The sequence below is a fragment of the Cibotium barometz genome, chromosome 61 (assembly GCF_041138505.1).
Source record: "Cibotium barometz isolate CiBa-2024 chromosome 61, ASM4113850v1, whole genome shotgun sequence".
Taxonomy (NCBI): Eukaryota; Viridiplantae; Streptophyta; class Polypodiopsida; order Cyatheales; family Cibotiaceae; genus Cibotium; species Cibotium barometz.
Window position 1 is genome coordinate 16,850,977 of NC_141106.1, and position 26,656 is coordinate 16,877,632.

The 26,656-nt window shown below is 43.4% G+C and overlaps 1 protein-coding gene across 1 annotated transcript in view; it reads left to right on the top strand.

The window, feature by feature from the left end:
• The first annotated feature begins 5,748 nt into the window (after positions 1 to 5,748).
• Positions 5,749 to 26,656, top strand: part of LOC147604609 (protein ALTERED PHOSPHATE STARVATION RESPONSE 1-like) — a 43,793-nt gene continuing 22,885 nt past the window's right edge. The window contains exon 1 of the mRNA XM_086795041.1: positions 5,749 to 7,126. Within this exon, the coding sequence (XP_086651167.1) occupies positions 6,211 to 7,126 (916 nt within the window). The 5' untranslated portion in view covers positions 5,749 to 6,210. The remainder of the gene's footprint in view (positions 7,127 to 26,656) is intronic.

Here is a 26,656-nt window from a genome sequence, read left to right on the forward strand (position 1 = left end):
AGTAGCTCGCATGTATTGATGAGGCTTATCTAGACAGTTCTTTGGTGTCTACTGTTCTCACATCTCTATCGGATTCATACCAGGGTTTTGCATGTATACTTTGGCTTATAATGCCGGGTAACCCTAATGCCCTTACTTTTGATGAGTTAGCCACAGTTCTCTTGAAGAGAAATCTCAGCGAATTTGAACTAGTATGCTTGTGGGAGATTAGGCATTTATTGCCAATCAAAAAGGTAAAAACAAAATCTTTTCTCAGGGTGGCTATAAGCCAAAGGTCGAATCAACCTAGTCTTTTGGAAAGTATGCCGAGAAAGGGGGTGATAAGCCTAAGAAGAAAGGCAAAAGTCACTACTATAGAAGCTAGGACATTACATCAATGAATGTAAAAAAATGATAGAGAAGGAGAAGAAGAAAGAGTTAGGCATGGATGTGGCTAATGCATCAGCACCACGTGCTTAAAAGAAGGAGTCAATGAACTATGCATAGGATGATTCGTGTGCACTGCATTTACAATCCCTCTGTCCATGATGTATGCATGTCAGTGAATCGATCACCATATACGGTACTTTGATAGTGGTACTAGCTAGCACATTACTTCTTCTCAAAATGATTTATTTTCCTCACTTGATTCTCCTCCTCAAGGAGGAACAGTTGCATGTGCAAACAACTCCTCGCATCCAGTAAAAGGAGTTGGTGTAAGGTTGATCTCACTACCAAAAATGGTGGGACAATCACTCTCTCAGAAGTCTTGTTTGTGCCATGCATCTCTACCATTGCTAGGGCAAGCCTAGTGGTCAAATTTGTGATGATAAGTGTATAGTTCATGACCGGAGACATCAGTATGGTATTGGTTGGATAGGTATGAGAGATTGGCACATAATGCTTGTTCAGTTACTACCACACGTGCTATGAGTGACACATAGGCATGCTTGCTTTGGCACATAATGCTTGTTCAGTTACTACCACACGTGCTATGAGTGATGCAAAGGCATGCTTGCTTTGGTCACGTGAATTCTCCTAGAGTTTTGGCAGCTTATTGTGCCTTTAAAGGCAAGAGATGGTGTTAGAGTTGCCAAATCTTAGGCCTCTGTCAAACATGTATATGAGGGGTGCATTTTAGGAAAGATGCAATGGGCATCATTCATGAAAGATGGATCAATTTAGGTTTGTCTAGAAATTACAACTTATACATAGTGATGTATGTGGTCCCATGAGGACACCATCAATCGAGGATAATATCTTTACTTTGTACAATGCCAGGTAGCCATATGTGGATTAGATGTTGTCTTTGTTGAGAACTCACTTTAGCCCATGCTTTTATGCAAAAAAACAACAACATGCATGCTCACATAACATACACTCCTACCTTTTTACAATGCTAGATAGACATATGTGGAGCAAATGAATGCTTAAAAAGGTGCCAAATCAGCCCATACTAGCTAAAAATTAGCTTAAACTTCAGCCCACAAATCGTTCCATTAATAAGGCAATTGTGGATGTGGATAATGCAGTGTGTGGATGAGAAAATGACAACCGTATAGGCATCCAAGAGTATGCCAAAATGGTTGGTATTGACATTACAGAATAATAAATTAGCTATCACTTTATTGAGCAAGACACATGCACGTTCTCATCATCCATCTTATTCTTTTGTGGATTATGCTCTCCTTGTGAGTATATGCAATGAAGAGGGACCTATTTTCTTTGAGGAAGCATGAGAAAATGATCATTGGATGTAGGCTATGTAGGATGAATATGACTCAATCCTCAAAAATGATACTTGGTATTTAGTAGATTTGCCTTATGTGGTGAAAAGGCCATTGGTACAAAGTGGGTTTATAAGCTTAAGCGTAAAGCTGATGGTAGTGTTGATGAGGCTTGTTTGCAAAGGGTTATGCTCAAGGGAAGGGCATAGATTATGATGAGACCTTTGCACCCACATCTCATATGACTACAATTAGGTGTATTATTGCACTGGCAATACATCATGGTTGGAATATAAATTAGTTTGATACCAAGATTGCTTTCCTAGATGGTGACTTCCATAAGGAGGTTCATGGTTTTGTTGAGAAGGGGTAGGAATATAAAGTAAGTAGGTTAAGAAAAGCCTTTTATAGCCTTAAAGCAAGCTCCCATAGCATGGTTTTGTTGAGAAGGGTTAGGAATCTAAAGTGAGTAGGTTAAGAAAAGCTTTTTATAGCCTTCAGCACAGCAAGCTCCTAGAGCATGGTGTTAGAAGATAAATGTATACTTGGTTCTAAATGGTTTTTACAAAAGTCCAACCGAGAGTATCCTCTATCTAAAGAGGAGTAAAGATTTTGACCTCATTGAATTATTATTTGGGTATACAATTTATGCAACATGATCATGTTATTGTGATATTACAGTCAAAGTACATACAAAGGCTACTTACACAGTTTGGTCTTGAAGACTATAAGCCTATTGTTACACCACCAATAGAGACAAGTGCTAGGCTTAGTCTCCAAGATGGAGGTGAATCATTTGATGCATCACTTTATCTACAAGCTGTTGGATGCCTCATGTATATTCAAGCATTCCTTTACCAATTGCATTGGTTGGGCATTCCATATTGCAAGATGCATATCATGTTTCCATAGAAATCAAAATGAATAGATGGTGATATTTATGGCTCTACTAGGGTGGAGAAACCTAACTTATCAAATGACTTGTTTTATGGCCCTCTTTGACCTATGCGAACTATATCATGCACCCACAACATTTTCCATTTTTTAGGTAGCATTTGTATAGCCCAATCCAACTTGGCCTAGAGCATTTTATATCTTATTAGATATGTCCTCTTCAAATGTAACACAACCATTTTAGGCATAATTAAAATTTTCATTCTATCTTGGCCTCTTATACCGACATGATATTAGCCAAATAATGTGTAAACACAAAGACCAAGTTAACTTAGCTTGTGAGAATGGTTTAATCGAATGCAAACTGCAAGGTGGGATGAGTTTATTTAGCTAAATGCAATATTTGTAAGTTGTAGAGCTACACATTTTGCCTTGGTGTTGAGTTTATTTAGTCAAATGAAACATTCATATTTTGTAGAGCAGATTTTGCCTTGTGAAGAGAGACGAGAAAAGAAATGGCATGAAGAAATTGGATCATCTTTCAATATAGAGAAGCAAAGTTTATTTCTTAGTAGGTGTAAAACCAAGGTTATATATAATTTCAATTCCCAAATCATGCACACCACCACCATGTTTATCTCATTAGGGAGTTAATTTAGCAGCTCAAAGTGACTTAAGCAATTGAACCAACCCTTTATTGCTCATGTACATGTATGTACACAAGTTGTGGCAACATCCTAAAAAGCTCCCCTTACTTGTGCTAATACGCTCCCATTTCTTCTCCAAGGTTTACAAGCTAATAATATCTCCTATTTATTCTATAAATGTGGGAGTTATAAGGAACTAAAAGCCCAAATCAACTCAAAATACATGATTAGACTACATAATAAAAATTTAGAAATTCTTTGTTTCAAATAAGGTTATGCCTTTTTACCCAAAGCTTTGTTAACTATTATAGAGGCCATGCCCTCTACCACCCAAATGCATGCCATCATAGCACACATTTAGCTCATGCTGATATAGTAAAGTCATGTTAATGCAAGCCCTTGGTGGGGTTAAGATCCACTTCTATGCAGTATAAAATACACATGGTATGTATGTGTGTCGAGTTCGCAACATTTTTCCTTTTGCTAAATGAAAATTATGTACAAATTGGAATTTTCCCGTGCCTTGGTCGATCTTACCAACCACAATATTCTTAGGTTACAAAGCATCATGTTTTGTGAAGGTGATGTGAAAGGTAGAGACATGGTAATATAGAGTAGTCATGGAGGTGGGTTGTGCTCTTAAACTTACTCTTTGTTGATCATGTATATGCGCCTTAACACATTTTGTGTCATGGCAATCAAAACAACCTAGTTTGTTGATTGCAATGTTTGTTGAGATTTCACAAGATTGGCCATACATTCACATTTTGAGTTTGGGTTTGTTTGCATGCCATCAAAGTGTACGATTGCAAAAGTGACAATGGTGTGAAGGTGAGTGAAAGATAGAGACATGGACAAACCAAGATTAGCTAATAATATAGAGTAGCCATGGAGGTGGTTAAAACTTACTCTTTGTTGACCATGTATATGTGCCTTACACATTTTGTGTCATGGTAATCAAAACATCCTAGTTTATTGATTGTAATGTTTGTTAAGATTTCACAAGATTGGCCATACATTCACGTTTTGAGTTGGGGTTTGTTTGCATGCCATTGAAGTGTCCAATTGCAAAAATTGAGAATGGTGTTGTTGTGCAACAACTACAACATTATAGAATTACATCTCCAATTTTTGATAATATGGGAATAAGCTCTTACATCTTTTTACTTTTCAAGAATAACTAGACACCACCATGTTTGTTGAAGTCTTATGTTCCAATGTTTTTATAAGAGCACATGAAATGATGACGACGATGTTGCTCAAGCCTCAAGTGGAAGACTATTACCCAATTCTACAAGACACAAAAATCAATTCAATCCATATCTGGCAATTCCAATTCAAACGTTTCAAAGTTTCTTGATTTTTGAGAGGTTTTGATTACGTGCGAATCTTAGAGTAAAAAATGTATAGATTCTGAGAGGTGTTGTTGGTTATATAAAGACCTTCGAATTGTTGACAAGGGAATTGTAGTAAAACCGAGAGGTCTGAAGTTCAATGGTTGTATATGCTCTGCATCTACATACATAATGCTCCTCACTCTCCACCTCCTCTGTGCACAATCTGCATACCCTCTCCTCTCGGGGGATTCGTGCTGCTCTACTAGTCTCGATCTCCAATCGATGTGATGAGACTCTAAGCTGACCAATAGCTACTCGGGAGCCGTGTGGTAAAAAGCCCTCCATGTATCTAGGCCTCTCTATAAATCCATCATCAGTGATACTCATGAAGTGATCTTTGTAGTATAGCATCTCCGGTGGAAGAGGCTGTGTAGGCGATATCCATGTCTCTCGTGTATAGAGCTGCCATAGGTCCTGTCTCAATACTCTGTTCCTCTCACTATGAGAGAGACGGATATGTGGTGCATCCCTGTCATACTGGAATGGTGGTAGATGATCCATTCTAGGCCATGGTGTGAGAACCAATGTGTACCATGATCCTCTGTCTCCTGCCTCAGCGAGCTGTCTAGATGCCTCAAAAGCTCTGTATGACAATCTGTCCTGTGGCATCTCTCTGAATCTGTCTAGCAGGCATATAGTATGGAATATGGCCTCTACCATCATAGGAGGCGCAGCAAACTCTGCTCGGATAATGTCATGAGGTACTGACGGTTTGCTGCGTATCATGCGTGCCATCATGAGGTGTGTGTATATGTGTGTGTGTGTGTGTGTGTGTGTGTGTGTGAGAGAGAGAGAGAGAGAGAGAGAGAGAGATTCAACATTTGCGAGTGTGTATGTGACAAAGAGAGGGAGAGGGTCATGTGCATGTGCATGTGTGTGTGTGAGAGAGAGAGAGAGAGAGAGATGGTTGTAGAGAGGGAATAGTTCTTTTATGGAACCTTGGTCGGCCTCAGCAATGCGTGGGTGCAATACTAGTAATATTTATTTATATTAACTGTTCCAAATCTGTCATAATATTTAAAGCGACTTTGGAAAAAAAGAAAAAAAAAACTAAGCGTACACCTAAGGGACTGCCTCAAAAACGCAAAGCAGAAAGAGTGGGAAACACGATTAAAATAAACGGTACTCTCCTGCACAGAGGTTGCTATGGTCGTGGGCTCGTAGCCATGTCCACATGACGCAAATGCATGCACATTTGCCATCGCCATAGCCATTGCCCAACATGAACCTATGCACCTTTTTGCCATCGCCACTTGTTCCCTTCCAAAGCTCCGCTTCAAGCCGAGGCCATGTGCATAGCTCGTCTAACGACAGCGACAACCATAGCCATAGCTCTCCTTTTCTGCTTCAACTGTAACCCAATTCCTCTGCCTTTTCTCTCAGCCATAGCCATAGCTCTTTCTGAAGCTCGAATTGTTGCCATAGCTCATTCTGGAGCTTCCCCCGCTGCCCAATTGCTCACGGTAGCGCCACAATCGCCCACATTCGCAACTCCTTTCTCAGTTTTAGAGATGATTTTCCAGTCTGATTTGCTAGATTTGCACTGAAGGAGGCGGGAGGGCCATCATGGGGTGCTCGGCCTCCACGCTTGACAGCGAACAGAGCGTGACCAGATGCAAGGATCGGAAGCACTTCATCAAGCTGGCAGTGCGGCACCGGCACGCTTTCGCAGCAGCCCACGCGGCCTACATCCAGTCCCTGAAGAACACGGGCGCGGCCATCCGACAGTTTGGCGATGGCGAGGCTAAAGACACCCAGGTAGCCGAGATGCCCTCCAACATCCCCCACCGTGGCCCTTTGCCCCCCCCTTTGCCCCATTTCTTAGCCTCCCCTCCCCCTGGCCAGACCTCCCCTATCTCTAGAGCAGTTAGCATGCCCCCTCTCCGTAATGCAGCCACAGCTTCAGCACCCTCACCTGTCAAAGTCCCCAGCCCTAATCCTAACCCTAACTTCTCCCCTGCTAGAAACCCTAGCTTGAGCCCTCCTGGGCCTGTCCAAGAAGAAGAAGAGGAAGAAGACGATGATGAAGCAGTACGGAAAGAATCTTACAGTGTGGCTGATGTCAAACCCCCACCCCCCCCTCCTTCAGAGCCTCCAGCTCCTCCCCCTCCTCCTCCCCCCGAGGCCTCTCCATGGGGGTACTTGGTGGATGTGTTCCCATCCACTACCGAAAGCGCTGATGTGGACACCAAAGCTGAGAGCCAGAAACTTGAAGACAAGCAAGCTCCGGTGCAAGATGATGGCATCACCCAAAAAGCAGAGCTGCAAGAGCTCCATGAGCAGTCCAGCATTGAAGAGAAAGATGCACCTTCGCCCCACAGTGCTGCCAAAGCAAAGACAAAGGTCAGTCGACAGGACTTCAGTCGCATCCTCAGAGAGCTGGATGATCATTTCTTAGCAGCCTTTGAAAGCGGGAAAGAGGTGGCCAGATTGCTGGAGGCTCGGAAAATGCATTACCACTCGAATTTCGCAAATGCCGATGGTATTCTTTCATTAATTATGTGAGAATAGCTAGATACTTCTTTTGTGCTGTAACTTGATTTGTAAAATTTGTTGCTCATGTGGCAGTTATTTGTGGCCTATAAGAATGATATGATCAAACAAATCAAACAGAATTCTTTGAGAAGAACATTTCCAATCGTCATTTTTCTGCAGTTGCAAGAGTCTAGAGTTGAAGTACCTAAAATGAACACAGCTGAGCAGGGCTGTGAACACCTGTCTATCGGTTATTGGATGAGAAGTGGGTATCATCAGGCCTTTAGCTGTATGTCAGGGGGCTGGATAAAAAAGAAGATGGTGGTCACGGGCAGAATCAGTGAATTTGTTCCCAGGGGGTTTGAATGAAAAAAACATTCTAATGCATTAGTGAATATCCATTCACAAGGAGATGTAAATGTGGGTGTGGACTCCAGTGCCAATAGTATTGACCATACTGCATGCAACACTTTATTCAGCATATTTTAGAGTATGTACTGATGTTTTTTATGCATGCTTAGAGTCCAGTTGCTCCCCAGACTCCAGAGCGTGCAGGCAGCAACATGCCGCTTGCAACATTCCAAACTTGTTATTCACCATGTTTTAGAGTATGAAGTAATGATTTCTAGAATGCCTGCCCCTTCCCCCAGGGCCACACACACACACACACTCCCCATGAAACGTTTTTGAAACTTTGCAAAAAATAAAAAACGTTTCACTGCCGTTCAGGACACGTAACTATGAGTGCATGGGAGGGCTCTAAATGTAGGCTGGTTGTGGGACGACATGGTGAGGATGTCACAATCGGTATCAGAGCCTAAGCTTGCATTGAATTGAGAGCTGAGTTTCTGGTAAGGTTCTTCATCTTGTACTATCTTGATTTATTACCTTCATGTGGGGATGGAGGCAAAATCTCTGTTGGTCTAGCCATGCCTTCCCTTGTGTAGGAGTTGTTCTTAGCTCTCTCTCTCAATGGCTTCCTCGCTCTAGTGAGAGGGAGGAGGAAACCAATGCTATGCAAGCAGCGGCTAGAGAGAGTGATGTTTTTTTGAGTTAACTCCACATGAACTAATGTGGAGGCAAGCCTTTATAAGGCACTAGGCTCTGGGCACCCCAACAAAATTTGGAGAAGTTTGATATCGCTCAACGTTGGGCAGAGTTGTGCTTGTAGCAGAAAGGGACGACACTGTTGGTGGAGCATCACACTGGACAAAGGGGTTGGATGGAGGACGGCGTCGACAAGCCTATGGGCCAGCCAAAGGCTAGCCCATAGCATGGCCAGCCCATAAGGGCATCATCAAAGGCTATTTGAGGCAAAGGCAGCCAGTCAGCAGCCTATACCTGCAGTCAGCCAGCATTGGATGCCCAAGAGCAGCAGTCGGCCATCATCAGAGACCACCAACATTAGGTCGGCCAGCATCTGTGAGTCAGCCAGGCCTCAGAGGCAACATTTGGCTAATTCACAGCATTTAATGCTGCAAAACCGGCATTTTTGTCCATTCTATGCTGGCCAACAGCACTTCCCTGGACCGACCAGCATCCCTACTTCATATATAAGCAGCGCTGATTATTCAGCATAAATCATCTAGTATCAAATCAGTCCTACAACATTTTCTCAGCAGTCCTAGTGTGCCTACAGCCAGGCTCCCTTGTGCATACTTTATGCAGCATTCCCAAGGCTTCCACGAAGAGCATCTTCACCATTCAGCCAGCATATGTGCATCCCTCAGTTTTGGGATTGCATAGTGGTCATTGAAGAGCAATTCAAAGAAGCTTGGACAGCATCTGGATCAGCTTGCGTTTGGTCTACTTCATCCTTGCGTTTGGCAGTCCTCAGTCATCATTCATATTCATTGTAAAAGTTCTCCAAAGAAATATAAGCAAATGCTACATTGGTATCAAAGTTGCAGGTTGTAACCAAACTTGGCTACCCTAAAGTGAGAGCATTCCATGGATGGTAAGACTGTGGTCAGGAAAAACCACCTAGACCTCCACAATGTCAGGAGAGACATCGTCAGCAAGCTACAAAGAAGATATTGAAGAAGAAATCTATAGGGAAGACACAATTCCTATAGAAACGCTTCCACAAAGCAATGAAGGCTTCATCAGATTGCTCTGGGAGGAAAACTTTTACGGGCAAAGCACCAGAGGCATTTCATGCAATGAAAAAAGTTCCCTCTGAGTCTCCGGTTCTCAAATTGGCTTCATGGGATGATCCTTTGAAGGTAATCACTGATGCCAACAATCTAGCCATAGGAGCTGTCCTCCAGCAAGAAGGGTGTCAATGGCTTATTATAACCGGAAATTAAATGTAGAAAAGAATTATTCTGTGTATGACAAAGAGCTATTGGGGGTGATGACAACGCTTAACATTGGAAACATTTCCTTTATGGAAGAGAGTTTACAGTTAAGATAGATTATCAGGCACTGAAATGGTTGCAAACCATGCCAAGTGTCCAATGGAGTGACAGACAAGCCAGATAGAGTCAGATCTTTTAATAGTTTGGAGGTATGATTGAATACTTCCCTGGCTCAAATAACCCCATTGGCGATGCTCTCAGTCGAAAAGGCACAATTCAAAATTTGCGGGAGTCCACTGTGCTTGAAATACAGGGAAAAGATCTCGATAGTATGAAGGCACAATATGACCATTCATGATGGTTGGTTATTTTACAAGAACCAACTGTGCATTCTCAGAGAAAAGCGTCAGGCACTTCTCCATGATGACCATGAATCTCTCATTGGAGGTCACTGTGGTATCATAAGCGCATTGGAGAAACTCGAGCGATCATTCTATTGGCCAAAGATGAGACGGGATGTCTATCAATATATCCAAGCATGTCAAATATGCCAAAAAGTGAAGGTACCTCATATGAAACAAGTAGGGTTACTTCAACCTTTGCCAGTTCCAGATGGTCCTTTTCAAGATATCAGACTTCAGTATGGACTTTGTTGGACCTCTTCTCATTGCATTTGGATCTTAGAACACACAGTGCATGATCATTGTGGATTGATTCAGAAATTTTGCACGTTGATCCTGTGCAAGCAAATGGCCACAACGGAAGACATTGCTCGCTGTTTATCCAACATTCGTACTCCATTGGAGGTTTGCCAAGGACAATAAAATTAGACAAGGATCCCAAGCTTACTTTAAATTTTTGGAGAGCATTATTTGATAACTTCGGAACCAAGTTGCATCTGTTCAGTGCATTCCATCCATAGATAGATAGCCAGACAGAAATATACAATTAGCTGGCTTTTGATGTTCTGAATTTGTATTGCCATGACAAGCAGTCAAAGTGGGAGCATTATCTTCCTTTTTTTCAGGCCATCCTCAACGCCACTCTCATTCATCCAGCATTGGTCGAACTCTGTATGAGGCAGTGTTTGGTCGCCGTTTCTTGTCACTTCTGACAAGAATGGTATCACCTTCCTTTGAGGCCAACAAGACCGTCGAAACATTTTCAGGAAGCATACACGACGCAAGCCAACAAATTAAGGCAAGATGTCAACTTTAAAGAAGGGGGCTAGGTATATTTCTTGATAATGAAGCAGAGATTGAAGCAAGTGGGCAAACATTGTCCAAAACTCTCCTGTCCTAGCTTCGGACCCTTTCCTATCATTAAAAAGATAAATGATGTATCTATGAAGCTTAAGCTTCCAGATAGTTGGACTATGCATAATGTTTTCCATGTTTCTTGGTTGAAGCCCTACATTGGTTCAGCTTTGTAGGATATTGCAAATGAGCAACAACTGGACATGGTAGATGAAGCCGAAGTCATTGAGCCTGAACAGATTCTCCTCCACAGGTGGAATCATGGATCCGGTCGAAGACAGACATTTCTACTGAAAGTTTCGAGACCGAGGTACCCATGAAGCATTATGGCTCGACGAAGAGTTCCTCCCCGAGTACTCCCAACTCGTGGCGGACTACTTGGATGCGATGAACCTGTCGCCAAGCTAAGCAAGAGGGAATGTCACATGCACCCTGCACTGGAGACACATTGGCTCTACATCAATGCAGCATTCATTATGAGGATTTTACCTTTTTGGGAATATTTGTCGTATGCTGTGGCCCCATCGTGGGACATGTCAGGCACGAGTTATGTAGGTTAGTCTCCACAGCCATAGAGAGTCTACATGTGTCAAGTCCTCTTACCCAATTGGAGAATTCATCAGTTAGGGCATTTAGAAGTCAAACCTTAGCAATAGATTTGCAGTAGTTGCATGGTTGACAAGCCTATGGGCCAGCCAAAGGCTAGCCATAGCATGGCCAGCCCATAAGGGCATCATCAAAGGCTATTTGAGGCAAAGGCAGCCAATCGGCAGCCTATACTTGCAGTCGGTTAGCATTGGATGCCCAAGGACAGAAGTTGGCCATCATAAAGACCACCAACAGCTGGCCAACCCATAAGGGTTTCACTAATAATGAAATGATTAAGGTGTAGTTTAGAGAGACTAAGAGAGCTTAGTCACGAATTGTGACATTCCCTCCCATTTAAAATAAGATCCACGGTGAGAAGAATGGTTGTTGCTGTATCTTGTACCTTGAAATGCCAAGTCCCATGTTGTAAAATTATTTCTCTAGTAAAGAATCTACTTCTTGAGGTTTCTCGTATGTCTCTCCATATTGAAGATCATCAAATGCAATCATGAAATTTCTCATATATATATGAACATCATCTGTATGAAGCTCCATGTCGAAAGTAGTGAATTGTCCAACAAAGCTATCAAACGCATCGAAGATAGCTTCATCATTGTCGAGAACAGTATCCAACACTATGTTAACCAATCTTTGTTGTCTCGTTGGCTCTTCAGAAATACGTTGAATAGAGACTAGGTCAATCTTCATTTCTTTAGAGGATTCAATCATCAGTGAATCATCTTCTTAAGATAACAAATCCAAAGAACTTTTCAATTTCATCCATTTGTTCTTCTAAAGTCATGCTAGAAGAATCTTCATTTGTATCCATTAGTGTCCAAGAAGAAGTTGGTACGTGTGAAATATATGGGAAAGTCTCCGAAGGAGGGTTGGTATGAACATGAATTCCATGAGCTATTGCATGCTTGCCTTTTAAATTATCCAAGCATTGAACTCGCGACTTGTCTTCTAAAGTTGAAAGTTCCACAATAGTATTTTGGTGAGCTTTGGGGTGCTTTGGGAACTCACCATTTATGGTTACGAAAATAGATGGTTCAAAGACCAAGTGTCGAAGCATTTTTTGAGTTGGTTGAATCAGATGTTCGATGTCGAGAGTTGTTAGTTTCTTGGAGGTATCACCATGTGACGATTGTTGTTGTGATGGAGGAAACCATCGTTTGTCATTGTTACCAGATTGTTGATGTCGATGATCTTAATTTTGAATTAGAGAAGAAGATTGACGAGAATTTTGATGCCGAAAATATTGTGTCCTTTATTAGAGGATCTCTAAGAATAGAGATCCACAACTTGTTCTGCATAGCGAATAGCAAAGGCTAAGGTGGGAGGATAGTGTTTTTGGACATTGGAACGTAGGATGGGTGCTAATCTTGAGTTGAAAGCATGAAGCTCTTCATCGGGAGTAAGGTTATTAGTCTCTAGTACCAATGTGGTGAACTGTGAGATTTGAGCAGATAAGGAACCAATTTGTTCCAATATTCGAAGTCTGGAATGGACCTAAAAATCCACATTGGTAGGTGAAGACTTAGCCTAAGGTTAGGGTTAGGCAAGCCTAAGGGGGATGGAAGGTATCCATGTTGTCTGTGTATGGAGGGAGAGAGAGAGAGAGAGAACAAAGTTAGAGAACGAGTGTACTTCACGCCTCAATGATGTTTATTGATGTGATAATTTAGATACACCAAGTACAATGCTTTTATAACCTTTCAAGCTTCTTCTACAAGACATAAGCAATGATGTCAAGTAGGTATAAATATTTAGATATTATGTGAACCACCATAAGAGTGGTGGGTTCACATCAAAACACACACATAACACATAAAGTGAGTGTTCACACCCTTTTTGGGGATGTGCACACACTGTTGGACACACAAACATGATTACACACACGTGACGGCACACACAAGGGACACGTACACATACACATACAACTCCAAATCCCAACAAACCCCCCTTCGGAGCGAAGGTGGTGAGACTCCATCATATCATGGGGCGACCAACCTCCAACCTCCAACTCCATCATATCATGGGTGGCGACCTAGCCATGCGCACCTCCTGTGCCATGCTGTTCCCTCAATCAGCTTATGAGCAAAGCTGAGATTATTGCATAGTCACTCCCCTGGCTCCTAACAGGGATAATGGAAATACGAAACCTTTTATAAAACAATGCACACATAATAAACATTTATTACAAATCTTTCTAGGGGCAGAGGATCCATGACACTCACACTGTTTAAAAACTTCCAAAACTAGTGAAGTGTTGATGAAGATGCCGTTTTCGATGGCATCGCCAAGCAATTAATGCTTGGCCAATCATTTTAGGCCCGAGGGCCAAGGCAAAGGACCTGAAATGGCATCAATGTGTTGAAGGAGGCTTCGATTTGGAAAAGCCCCAAATTTTGGATGATGGAAAGGCTTCAATTAGGATCTAATTACCCCAATTTTAAAAAACCCCCAATTTTTATTTTTCCCAAGAGCTTCAATTTGACTGATTTTGCTTGATTTTTACAAAACCCCCAAATTTTAGGTGAATGCGAAACTTTAATTAGTTAAGGCTTAAAGGTTTGAGCCTTTGAGCTTGAATAAGGCCACGCTGGCAGTGATGAGGATAGCAATCGGTGGCGCGTGCCTTATGTCGGCTACCTAGTGAAGTGTGGCAGCTGCGACGTGTGCGCTGGAGGCGCTGGGTGGAGCTAACCAGGCGGACGTCAGCACGTCTTTAGTGTCAGCTGGCACAGACAGCGAAGATACGGCGAATGTTGTTGCTGCTTTCTCTGATACCAATTGAAGACCTAGCCTAGATTTAGGGTTAGGCAGGCCTAAGGTGGATGAAAGATGTCCGTGTCGTCTGTGTATGCAGAGATAGAGAGAAGAGAGAGAGAGAGAGAGAGAGAGAGAGAGAGAACAAAGTTGGAGAGAGAGTACGACTCAATGATGTTTATTAATGTGATAATCTAGATACACCAAGTATAAATATCTAGATATTATATGAACCACTATTAAGAGTGGGTTCACACCATAAGACACATAACACATAAGAGAGTGTTCACATCCTTTTTGGGGACACGCGCGCGCGCGCACACACACACACGAGACACATGATGGACACGTGCACATACGATTCCGAATCCCAATAGCAGGTATGACTATTTCGGATAGTGTGTTCAAATTAAACCCACGTTGTAGCACCTTTGCCATCACAAACTCGTCTACGCCACCAAGGGAAGGCATTGTCTTTAAGCAAGGATGCGGTTATGGCAACTTTTTTTATGACTCCTAGAGTTCCATGGCGTCAAAATAGAGATTCATCTTATAAAGCCATTGTCTCAAAGTTTGATGATTCCGTTGACCATTATATGATTTTTTAGATTGTTGATGATAACAAAGAAGAAATAGAATCCCAAGACGTCTTCTTGTGTCTTGATGATTGATGAGGTATGTCTCTTGCTCACTTTGCTTGAGTTGTACTGTTGTAGAGAGTGTTAGAATGGAATCTGGTAACTCTGCAATTTGGGATTGCCAATAAGGAGGAGGTGGAGATGGATCCTGTTGCATACTTTGTTCTCCGGCCATTGCTAATAACTTCGTCTATGATGATGGGTTTGAGCTCTAGTAAGCATTGGATTGGAAAGGTGGAAATTTGAGGTTGGCCTCCAACACCTAATAGTGTTGGTAGAAATAGGATTCCAGTTGACTAGTATTAATGAACGACAGGGTTGGACTTGGTTGTGATCTAGTGTAGAGTTTTTTTTTTTAAATTGTTACCAAAGTCCTAAAAAATGATGTATAATAATTTTCCTAGAAATGAGTTGTGCGTGCATAATAATAAAATGAGGGATTTCTGAAGCATAAGGTTGCCACATGATGATTTAACGGGAAAAAATGGGGGGGGGGGTTCATGTTTTTTTTCCCCTTTGACAATTTATGGCTCGCTAAATTGCTTCTGTAGGTTTTAATGACGTTTTTTGTTTTTGTAAAAGTCTGGCTGGTTCGTGGGCTCCCAGCTGTTAAAAAAAAAACTTAAAATATACATACATACATACATACATATATCTATATGTGTGTGTGTGTGTGTATATATTTTTATAGAATGTTTAAAATGATAAGGAGTAAGTTTTATAGAAGTGGGGAGCTGAAAAGCCCACTTAATTCATAATTCAATGCTCTTTTTTGTAAAAGTGGCTTGTTCTAGCTTAGAGTAGGGTTTGTTTTTTACTTAGAGTAGGCCTTGTTTAGTCTTTTTGTAATTCTTTCTCGCTCTAGCTTAATATAGACTTAGTTTGGTTCTTTCCTATGTTTTGTGATTCTTTGTTGTTATACCTTAGAGCAGACTTTGAGTGCTAGTCTCTATCATGGTTGAGTATGCCATCACCTCCGGAGAGTGATAGAAACTCAGTTTGCCGGTTTTATAAAGCATGTTCTTTTGGACTAACCTTATACAAACCTGCACCTACTCTTGGGCACTGATGACGTGAGTAGGGATGTCATAGCTTATTGTCCATGCTATGCATGATAGAGTTGATGAACCTACACTTCATGTTTGGACAAACATTGGAGTTAATGGTTGCACTTTTGAGTCGAAGTCTTTTATAAAAAAAAAGTTTAGCTTAATGTTTGGTTCTGGCTCTTAAGTGCTTTAGGTCTAGAGTTTACTATTCAAGAAGTGTGTGCATGCTTTTGTGTGTGTGTTTTTTATTTTTTATTTTTTAAAGTTTCTTTCATTCATGTAATTGTTTTGTTTTGTTGTTTCTTGTTTTTTGTTTTTTTTTGGTTTTTCTGTTTCTTTTTTGGTTTGTTTTGTTTGTTTATTTGCTTGTTTTTGTTTTTTGTTTTTTTTTGGTTAATGTCTTAATTAAAAGTCTTCGTTTGATATTATCTTTTGATTTCCTCTCCTTAGTAGCTAGGTTTGTTAGTTTATTTATTTATGATCTTTCAAATGCTTTGTTTTTGTCTTTGTCCTTCTTCACTATTATTTCTTTCTCAAATCTCTCAATTCGTAAGTTCAATTTTTTCTGACCTTATGAAGGTGTGTATATATATATATATATATATATATATATATATATATATGAAGCAACTATGTTGTTGAGGAAGAAATTATTTCACCAAACGATGCAAACGAAGAGGTGTTCTTGTAGATTCATGGCCATCAAGGCAGCTTGAACATAATTAGAAGCATCACAAGTACTTTCCATCTCAATTGGGCAAAATTTCTCACTTTCTTCTCGACACACAACATGGGTTATGACTGATTTTAGGGTTTTTCTTGGTTGTTAGGGTTTCTATGTGTGGGCCTTTAGATTATGGGCATCTCACAAGGCGGAACTTGAGTGCTTTGATACCATTGTAAGGTTTTTTAATCTACTTAAACATGATTAGAGATTAGTTTAAGATAAGATAGAACTTAAGACAAGATGTTTGAGGGTGTTTTGCATTGATAGTCAAGGCCTTCTTAAATAGGGCTTAAAAAGGTACAAGTGAACCCAATGTAGGGCTGTGACTCTTAGACGAATAGTTATGTCTTTTAAACGAATAGTTGTCTCTTGGATGAGACATGTCCTTTCATAGTAACCCTTGTGAAAGCTTGTGTCCTTTCAAGACACACTTTCACTAATAATCAATGATTAAGGTGTAGCATAGAGAGATTAATCACAAATTGTGACAAAACTCTTGGGAGTTATCCATGCATTGAAGATGTTTAGGCACTATCTGTATGGTGCGAGATTTGTAGTATGGATGGATCACCACTCGTTGAAATATGTTTGTGGTCAGTCTAATGTGAGGGAGTAGGCCGGATGGGTAGAACTTATGCACGAGTTCAACTCTGAGATCCATTACTGAAAGGGAGCAACCAAGTGAGTTGCAGTTTTCGTCTCTCCTCTCTCTACCTATTCATTGCGTTAAGCATCATCAATGTTCCTAATCAGAAAGCTTAGGACTAGATCAAATACAGAAAGGCTTCCATATGCAAGGATGCAACAGCCATAGCTCTCTATTTATAGTGACTTTTGGGCTAGTTGGCTGGCCAACCCTAATCTAGGGTGTTCACACCATAATAATGATAAACGTTGTCCACCCTTGGCTGCTCATTGGGCATTTGGATAGCCAAATTACGCATTGGTTTTTGCTATTGATTGAGTTCGACTTTACAACCACAGTGAGAAAAGGATCACATGTACTGGCAGACCACATGCCATCAGATATAGCCTTGCTTAAGCGATACGCAAACATACTTGGGGGATCTTGGAGGAGATCAATTTTGTGATCCTCCGGTCTAGACGGGAGGAGCTTGGAAGGGAGATTGTCTCGAAGGAAAATCTTATGAAAGTGGTCATGGAGGGCTTGGTACTGAAAGAATGGGTACTATGCTGTCATACCCACTTAGAAATGCTGCAAGAACTGTACAACACTATATATGGACAGCAAGCATAAAGGAGAAAAGAAGATCACTGTTGAATATCACCAGAAAAGGTAGTACATCATGTGGAGCAGCGTGAGGGAGGTCCTGTAGATGCTGCCTATCACTGCAAAAGCTGAAAAATGAGATGATATGAGGGAAAAGGGAGCCAACCCTTTTATAGTACCTTAGTATGCTGGTCGGCTAGCTGTAGCAGGCCGACAGCATGGTTGTAGCAAAAAAATGCTATAAACTGCCTAAAAAATACCAAAAAAAGGTAGAAAAAATGGTCAATGATCTCTGCTAAGATATGCCAATGCAGGGCTTCATATGGAGCCAGATGCAAGCATGAATATGCATAGGAAAGTCCATGTGGGGATGAAATAATTTCCAACACCTCCTCTTCAGTGCCAAATGGGTGGACTAGGTCCGGTACACTGCAAAAAATGCTCCAAAGAGTCTGAAGGAACAACCTCCTCATAAAAGGCACAAAGCTCGCTAAGATATGGTACATCTGAATACCGAGAAGGTCTCTAGAAGAAGCCACGAGAAGATCGAGAAGATATTGAAGATGAAACAATAGGATCAATCTGGAGAGAGAAGCCCTCAGGAGATGGAACCATAGATGCTCCGAAAAATGTGGTACCTCCTTTGCATCTGCAACAACAAGTATCGGGACCGAAGTAGAATCCTCCTCCTTTGAAGAAGAAACTGAAACAACCACGGGAACAAACTGATCATCAGTGATAGCTGAATTTGCAAGGTTCGAAGTAGGAATAGGCTCCAAGATAGTGGAAGATGCCTCCTCTGAAACATAAGAAGGAGAAGCAACTGCCAGGAGAGAAGCTGCCAAAGTAAGAAGCTCCAGAATATGTGAGGATATCTCAACAAAATCATCCACCTGCTCTGTAGAAGAACCACTATCCTCCTCTGAAAAAAAGGAGAGAAAATCTGCAATAATAGCATTAGCATGAAACAGCGCAAGGGAAGGAAGATACTCATCCAAAGGGATGAGAGGGGAAGAGAAAAGAATCCCCAAGAGGGGAGAATGGTGATCTCCAGAAGCCATCACCTCCAAGAGCCCAAGCCTCCTTTAGAAAGACTAGAAGAGAGTGGGTGGGAGGGAACCAGAAAGAGAAGAGAATAGAATGACTCTCCAGTGTGGTAAAGGCTGTAAAGCAGCTCTGTAGGAAGAAAAACGCAGCACTTGAGGCAGTCCCGCAGCTCCCCAGTAAAAAGCAGGTTACTGATGAAGAAACGCAGCAGTAAACAGCTCCTATATGCTGTAAACAGTCAACAGCAGCATGGGAATAGAAAACGTAGGTCCCTGTAGATGTTTCCCGCTCTGATACCATGAAAGAATGGATACTATGCTGTAATACCCACTTAGAAATGCTGCAAGAACTGTACAACAATGTATATGGACAGCAAGCATAAAGGAGAAAAGAAGATCACTGTTGAATATCACTAGAAAAGGTAGTACATCATGTGGAGCAGCATGAGGGAGGTCCCGTAGATGCTGCCTATCACTGCAGAAGCTGAAAAATGAGATGATATGAGGGAAAAGGGAGCCAGCCCTTTTATAGTACCTTAGTATGCTAGTCGGCCAACTGTAGCAAGCCGACAGCATGGCTGTAGCAAAAAAATGCTATAAACTGCCCTACCTAAAAAATACCAAAAAAAGGTAGAAAAAATGCTGAATAATCTCTGCTAAGATATGCCAATGTAGGGCTTCATATGCATGGGAAAGTCCATCTGGGGATGAAATAATTTCCAACAGGTACTTCTCTAAAGCACTGGTGACGGTCTGGGCGATCTAAATATAGATCAATGCGCCCTGTGCGACTTTCCTTAGTTCTTGTTTAGCGTGCATGTGGCTGAAGAGAAGAAAGTTGGGAATTCCTAGTTCACACTTGATGATGACCGGGGCTTTGGACATGTTTCGGAAAATCCAAAAAGTGTGTTGTTTCTAGTCAATATCTGGATGAAATTTGTGGAACCACGGGATCCCTAAGATTACGTTTGCTCCTGTAAGAGGGGCAACCATAAAATCGCGCACAAATTTTGTGCCTTGGATGACTAACTTAGCACTATGAGATTCGAACTTGGTTCTCGTGCTCATTCTTATGCCAAAACCCTCAACTTGTTTGTCTACTGAAGTTAGTGGGAAGCGGGTCCATCGAGCAGCCTGTGCCGTGATCACATCCTCCGTGCTACCATTGTCAAACAAGACGATGACTCTCTAGCGACCTATGTAGCCAAAGGTCTTGAGCAACTCATTGCGCTCATACTCTTGGTCTTGGTCTCCCTTCTTCAAGCTTCCGGCTAACAATGGCGCTAGTAGTAGAACTAGAGGCATCCTGGGTGGTTTGTGTGGGAGTATGGCTCACCACTAAGGGATTGAGGTTGGTGGTGTGGTCCGGGCAAGGGGTTTCTTGGGGCACGCCCTAGAAGTATGCCCTATTGTGTGACAATAAAAGCATCGCCTCTCCTTCTTGTATTGGTTCTACTCATCATGGCTGAGCCTACCACTTGCCTTGCTTGCTTGTGCTTTTTGGTTTGGAGTAAGTTTTGCGAGTTCTTGGAGCTAGAGGTTCCCGTCCTTTGTCTTGGGGAAGACCCTGTTTGGTTTTGGCCCTTGTAGGAGCTACCTTGGGTGCTGTGGGCTGGGAAGTCTTGGGCTTTCCACCGTTGTGCTTCATCTCGGCACTTTGCACAAGTGCTATCAGTATTTTACATGCATGCCAAGATTGATGTACTTTTTTAAAAGTGTGGGCACTTGATAAGGGAAACATTATTATTGACGCCTTGATGCAGATAAAGGTGTGGGCTGTGTCTCCGCAAGTCACGTAGTCTGCATATCCATCCATGTCCTTTGCTCTGCCCATTGCAATCCCAAGGCAGAGAGAGAGAGAGAGAGAGAGAGAGAGAGAGAGAGAGAGAGAGAGAGAGAGAAGAAAGAAAGAAAGATATAGTAACGTCTACGAGAGGCCAAAGTCGGCCTATGAGACAAAAAATAATACAACTGTGTTCTTCCGGTCATCGAAAGAAAAGAAAGAAAAGAAAAAGTGTGCATGTGTTTGGATACAACTGTGAATCATCATGGATCGGTGGAGCCCATATACAAACAATATAAGGGGGGGTGGGGATGTGGATGGAGTGCTAAGGCAAGATGCATCTCTATATGCTGAAGGGGTAGTACAAGCATGCTATGCAGATCTATGTCTAACTCCATCCAGTGCCATAAGAGGGATATAAGATATCATTCATCACCGATGCTGAGGCTGTGAATGGCGTGAACATGTACCCTGAGTCTGAATGAAAGCGAGCTACCCTCTCCTGTGTCTCCATTTGGTGTCTCATTCGGATAGTTGCTATCTCTCGGTGACGGAGTCGGGGTGCTCTATGTCCAGTCTGTCTAGGTCTCCTCCTGGCTCTCAATTCCTCTGCTCTCTGTGCAGTCACCCCACGTGGTACATCAGCTGGCACTGGCATAGCTCTCTGGAAGAAATCTGTGAGCTGGGACTGTCTCCCACCCCTAGTGGGAGCGGGTGTCTGGAGGAGTCTCTCTCGAGAACTATGAAGCTCTAGTAGTAGTCTGCCAAGCTGTCGCTGGTCCGAGGCCTCCATCAACTGATGTAGTGAAGAGTGCTCCTCAAACAATCCTGCATATCTATCTCTGACCCCCTGGTGGGCTCTACATCTACATACATAGTGATCCTCAGTCTCCACCTCCTCGCGGCACAATCTGCATATCCGCTCAGCTCTGGGAACCCGTGCCGCTCTCCCAGCCTCTATCTCTAGCTGATGTGATGAGACTCGTAGCTGTCCAATAGCAACGCGAGAGCTGTGTGGCATGTATACATCCATGTACCGCGGTCGATGTATGAACCCATCCCCTGAGATGCTCATAAAGTGGTCTCTGTAATACAGCATCTTCGGTGGTAGTGGGCTCTCTGGTGCTGTCCATGTCTCCTGTATGTAGTGCTGCCATATGTCCTGTCTCATCACTCTGTTCCTCTCATTGAGAGAGAGGTAACCCCGTGGAGCAGACTGATCATACTGAAAAGGTGGCAACCGCTCAATGTCTATCCCATGATGTGAGAACCACTGTAGCATCTGTGCATACCAAGATCCAGTGTGTCCAGCCTCGGCCAGCTGTCTGGATGCCTCAAAAGCTCGGCGGGATAATCTCTCCGTGGGCATCTCCCTCATCCTGTATATAAAGGAGATCGTCTGGAACAATGCCTCCACTGCCATAGGTGGTGCAGCAAACTCAGCTCGAACAATGTCGTGCGGGACGGATGGTTTGCTGCGTATCATCCTCGAGAGCATCAAGATCTGTGGTCTCTCCAGCTCTACCCATGTGGAGGCTGCAAGCCCTGGTGCCCAAACCGCTGCTGCATACATCAAGGCTGGTGTCACTAATGTATCAAAGAGCCACCTCTTCGTGCGGGGTTCCTGAAAATGTGCCTGATGACACTGACGCTCAAGGCCAGCAAGAGCTGCATATGTCAGAATATGCAGCGGAGATGATGACCAAATCTGGGAACACGAGCAAAAAACGCAGGCAGAAAAACAGCACAAGAGAGAGAGAGATGTAGGCGTGTAACTCTGCTCTATATACACAAGAAGATCCCGAGATATGATACAAATGAGGTATGGGGGCTGAGGACCTATATATACCTCCCTAGAGGGCAGTCGGCCAGCATAAGGAAAAGCCCACGACTGCATAAATGCAGTCGGCTAGCAATCTGGTGCCCACGACTGATGAAAACCAGTCGGCCAGCAGCAAGAGTGCCCACGACTGATAAACATCCAGTCGGCCAGCACTGTACTACTCTTGGCACCCTCTGGCAGCCCTCCCAAGCCTCAGAAAAAATGGGAAAAATAGGAGAAAAATGCGGAGAGTGGGGAAAAATGGGAAAACACCTCATAAGGGCGGGCACACCCACAACAAAGGCCCTGGTGTATAAAACTAGACAGGAGATGACTTCTAACACCCCCTCTCTGCTCCTGGCTGTGTAACCAACCACTGGGAGCTGGGGTGCCACCTGAGCAAGTCCTGAGAGAGTGACTTCATGAAGAGGTCCACCGTACTGTCCTCTGTCACCAATTGGCCGACCATTTGGTCCATTCCTAGTTTTTGCGTCTCGTTCACTTGAGGCCAGGCCGGTGTCTCATGTGAAGAGGCCAGTATTTTGCTGACATGGACGGGAGCCAGACTGGTGCCACCCGTGTGTTAGCAGGATGGTGTTGTATGGACAGGAGCCAGATCAGTGCCACCCGTGTATGACTTGGACTGTGTTCGATCCATGGGACTGTCACGCCATGGAAGAGCCAGTATTCGTGCCGTGTTTTGCCTATGGGACTGTCACACCATAGGGAAACTCGTGCCTGGAACTGTGTCTTACCTATGGGACTGTCACTCCATAGGAAGACCAGGTTTTTATGTTTTATGTCGTGCCAGTTTTGTGCCGACAGATATTTTGTACTTGTTCCATGAACGGGAGATATGTCCATGTTACTATTTGCACATGCACACATGATTTGCATGTTTGAAACTGTTTTCGCATGACATGTATTTGTGTGTTTGCCTGCCTGACGTGTTACTTACTGAGCGGGGACGCCTGCCAGTGAGTCGTGAAGTCTGCCCTGTATTCTGACGAGTTTCAGTGCATGTGAACAGGTGGTAAGTATATGGTACATGTTGTTTTAATGTTATTTTATTCTAACCCCTTTATTTTATAAGGTTAGGGGTTCACACTTATTTAAAAGTGGGCACCCCCTTTGGGCACCCACTTTGGGGCCAAGGTGGGGAGCCCCACTTTTAAGTGAGTGTGGGGGTGGGCATGGTCACCTACCCCCACTAATCCCCCACATGCAAACGTGGGTATGACCAAAGTAAAACTTCGCTTTAATTTATTAAAAAAAAGGACTCCCTCCATGAGCATCATCGCTTCCCTCTTACGTAGAGAACTGGCGACCACCCTTCCTTGCGCATGTTTACCTCAGGCGACTGCTGGTTTGTATGCGCTTCTGCTCCCAGGCGAGTGCTGCTGGCTGAATCCCCTCTGCTGCGCCTGCCCCTCTACAGGCGACTGAATACTCTGCTGGTGGCTGCGTGGAAACGTGCAGGGGACTGCTGACTCTGCTGCTGGCTGCGCCTGACTCTCTACAGGCGACCCTCTGCTGCTGGCTGCGCCTGACTCTCTACAGGCGGCTGACTCTGCACTACTGGCTGCAACCAAACTCTCTACAGGCGGCTGACTTTACTGCAAAGTGGGCTGCGCCTGACTCTCTACAGGCGGCTACTCTCCCAGGTGACAGTACTTGCAGGTTGCCCATCCTCTTCCGGCTGCGGGTTGCTCATCTTCTACCGGCTGCATCTCTCCAAGCTACGCATGTCCCTACAGACGGCTGGGGCTATGTGCTTGTGTTCCGGCCAGTAAGAACACTGCCCTCAGGCAACTCTGTTTGGGTTCCTCTACACTGCAGCCAAGCCTCTCCTCCTTTGCAAGTGGATGCTTCTTCTCTCACAGCAGGCGGCTGTACCCTTCGTGGAGGTGCTTGTCTTGATGCTACTATTTGAGGCAACTCTTTCTTCGACAAGGGTGGCTTCATAGTCTACACAAACACCACAAGTTTTGGTTTTCTATCAACCATCTACAAGTAAGTGATTTTCAGATTTGAATAAAGTATTTTATGTTTAAATCTGATAAGGGATTCATCCCTCTACGGCCACACCCGTTCGGTGCCGGGTTGTCCAAGCTGTATTGGCGAACCTCGGTCCAAAGGTGCTGAGATCGGGAGAGCCAGGCGTTAGTACGAGAGCGCCTGTTTGTGCGTGGTCTCGGAACACCAGTGAGGCGCTCTCCGCGGAGTCCAGTGAAAGCACAGGACCGTAGAGATTGGACCACACTAGTGGTCGTTCTGCTTTGAGTTTTCTTCATCGAAATCTGAGCCTACTTGTTTGGTACTGTTTTCATATGTACATGGACATTATCTGGTTCTCAGAACCCATGGAGCATTGTATTCATTAAATACTCCCAATAAATATATCATATATTGAGGGGGGGGTCGGCCCGTTCCGGCCCCAGTGCTGGTGTCCATCTTTCCATTTCATTTCATTTAATTTTCAAGTTGTTTTAAGTTGTCCATTTCAAATTTGTGGTTTTAAAGTTGTGCTATTAAGCGTGTGGGTGTCCAACGGAGTCCTTCCCACTTGACGGGATTGGTTTCATTGGTATCAGAGCACGGTTGTTTCCCTCTTCCTAGTGGGGAAACGAACCTGTGTACTGGACATCCCGCTTTTAGCAAACTTTGAACACAATGGACAGCCAAGGCAACCCTTTGGAAGTACCAAATTCGAGGGGTCCATCTAGTGCTTCTCGTGGGTCTGATGCCCTGCGTGGTAGGCACAAGCCCCTTGAAAGGGTTATGGATAGTGAATCCAAGGGTCAATTGTCTCCAGGAAAGACAGTTATGCTTGAACAAGAGCCTGATGCTATGAGGGCTGAAAGGGAACATATGAGAAAACTTTTGCAGGCCCAAGAGCAAGAATTGAAGTTTTTGCATGAAGATCCTCATCTACAAAGTGCTATTGAAGCCAGGAAGGCTGATGCTATGGTTGATGTAACCTTTGAATCAATGGCTCGTGTAGTGGGCAAGAAACCAAGGGAGTTGGCACTTGCCTATCTCCTTCGCAAAGGAGATATCAAAGAGGGGGATGACGGGGAGCTGATTTTCAGAAATCCACCTCGTTTGAAGCATGGAGATCCCGCATCCCAGAGGCTGAAATCTTTTATGCAAAAGGAAGAGGTGACTGTCACCTCTCGTCATGCATCCTCTCCACAAGGCACTAAGCCTGACAGATATATGTATGCTAGTGCTCATGGAGGGCACGAAAGTCACATGCATGCAAGATATGTATCTCATGGTGACAGGTCTACTTCCAGAAAAATTTTGCCTTCTGAGTTGTCTCATGGAGAGACCATGCCATATGCAGGTAAGTCACATACATCTGAGCTTCGAGTTCGTGGAGCACATGCCACCGTGCCCCATGAAGCTTCTATGACGGCCCATGGAGCCCATGCAGACAGGGCTACCCCATTGGATAAGGGGAAAAGAAAAAGAGAGGACCATGAGCCTCATGCCAAGAAGCTCAAGGAGTTCAAAGCAGGTGATAAATCTGTCAAATTTGATGTCTTTCATGGTGAACATGATGCTTCTAAGGTGCTAGCGTTTGTGGCACAGTTCGACATTGCTTTTAGCGATGAGGATTTCACAGAAAAATCAAAGGTGCGCCATGCTAGCATGTTTTTGAAAGGGACTGCTGCCCATTGGTGGATCACTGAAAAGATCACCAAGGATCCCATCTCTACTTGGAAGGAATTCAAAGATAGATTTTATGCTCAGTTCTTGCCACCCAATGCGGAGCAAACTCTCACTCAAAAGTGGGACAGGCTGGAACAAAAAGATAATGAGAGTGTGCAACAGTATGTTAATAAATTCTGGAAAGTGTTGCTAGAAGTGACTCCCTTCATGCAAATCACAGAGGATGAAAGAAAGAGGAAGTTTCGTTCTGGACTGCAACCTGCATATAGATCGGGTATTGAATTGCACCCAAAACATACGTTGCAACAACTCACAGCTTCTGCCCTTGCCACAGAGCAATTAGTGCTCAAGATCAAGCAGGATCAAGGAGGTTCCAAGGCGAAGGACAAGGCTGCCCCAAATCAGCAAAAGGGCGGACAGCCATCTAAAAAGAACTTCCGGGAGCCTTACAAGGGTGGTAAAGCTGAAAATAACACATCTAAAGAACAGGGCCCAAGGAAGAACAAATTTGGACTAACCCCGGAGCAAAGAGAGCAATATGCTAAGGATGGAAAATGCTTTTCTTGTGGTAGCAAAGACCACATGTTTCGGCAATGCCCAGATCGTAAACCAAAGCACGAGGACAAGCATACCAAAGCAAATGTTCA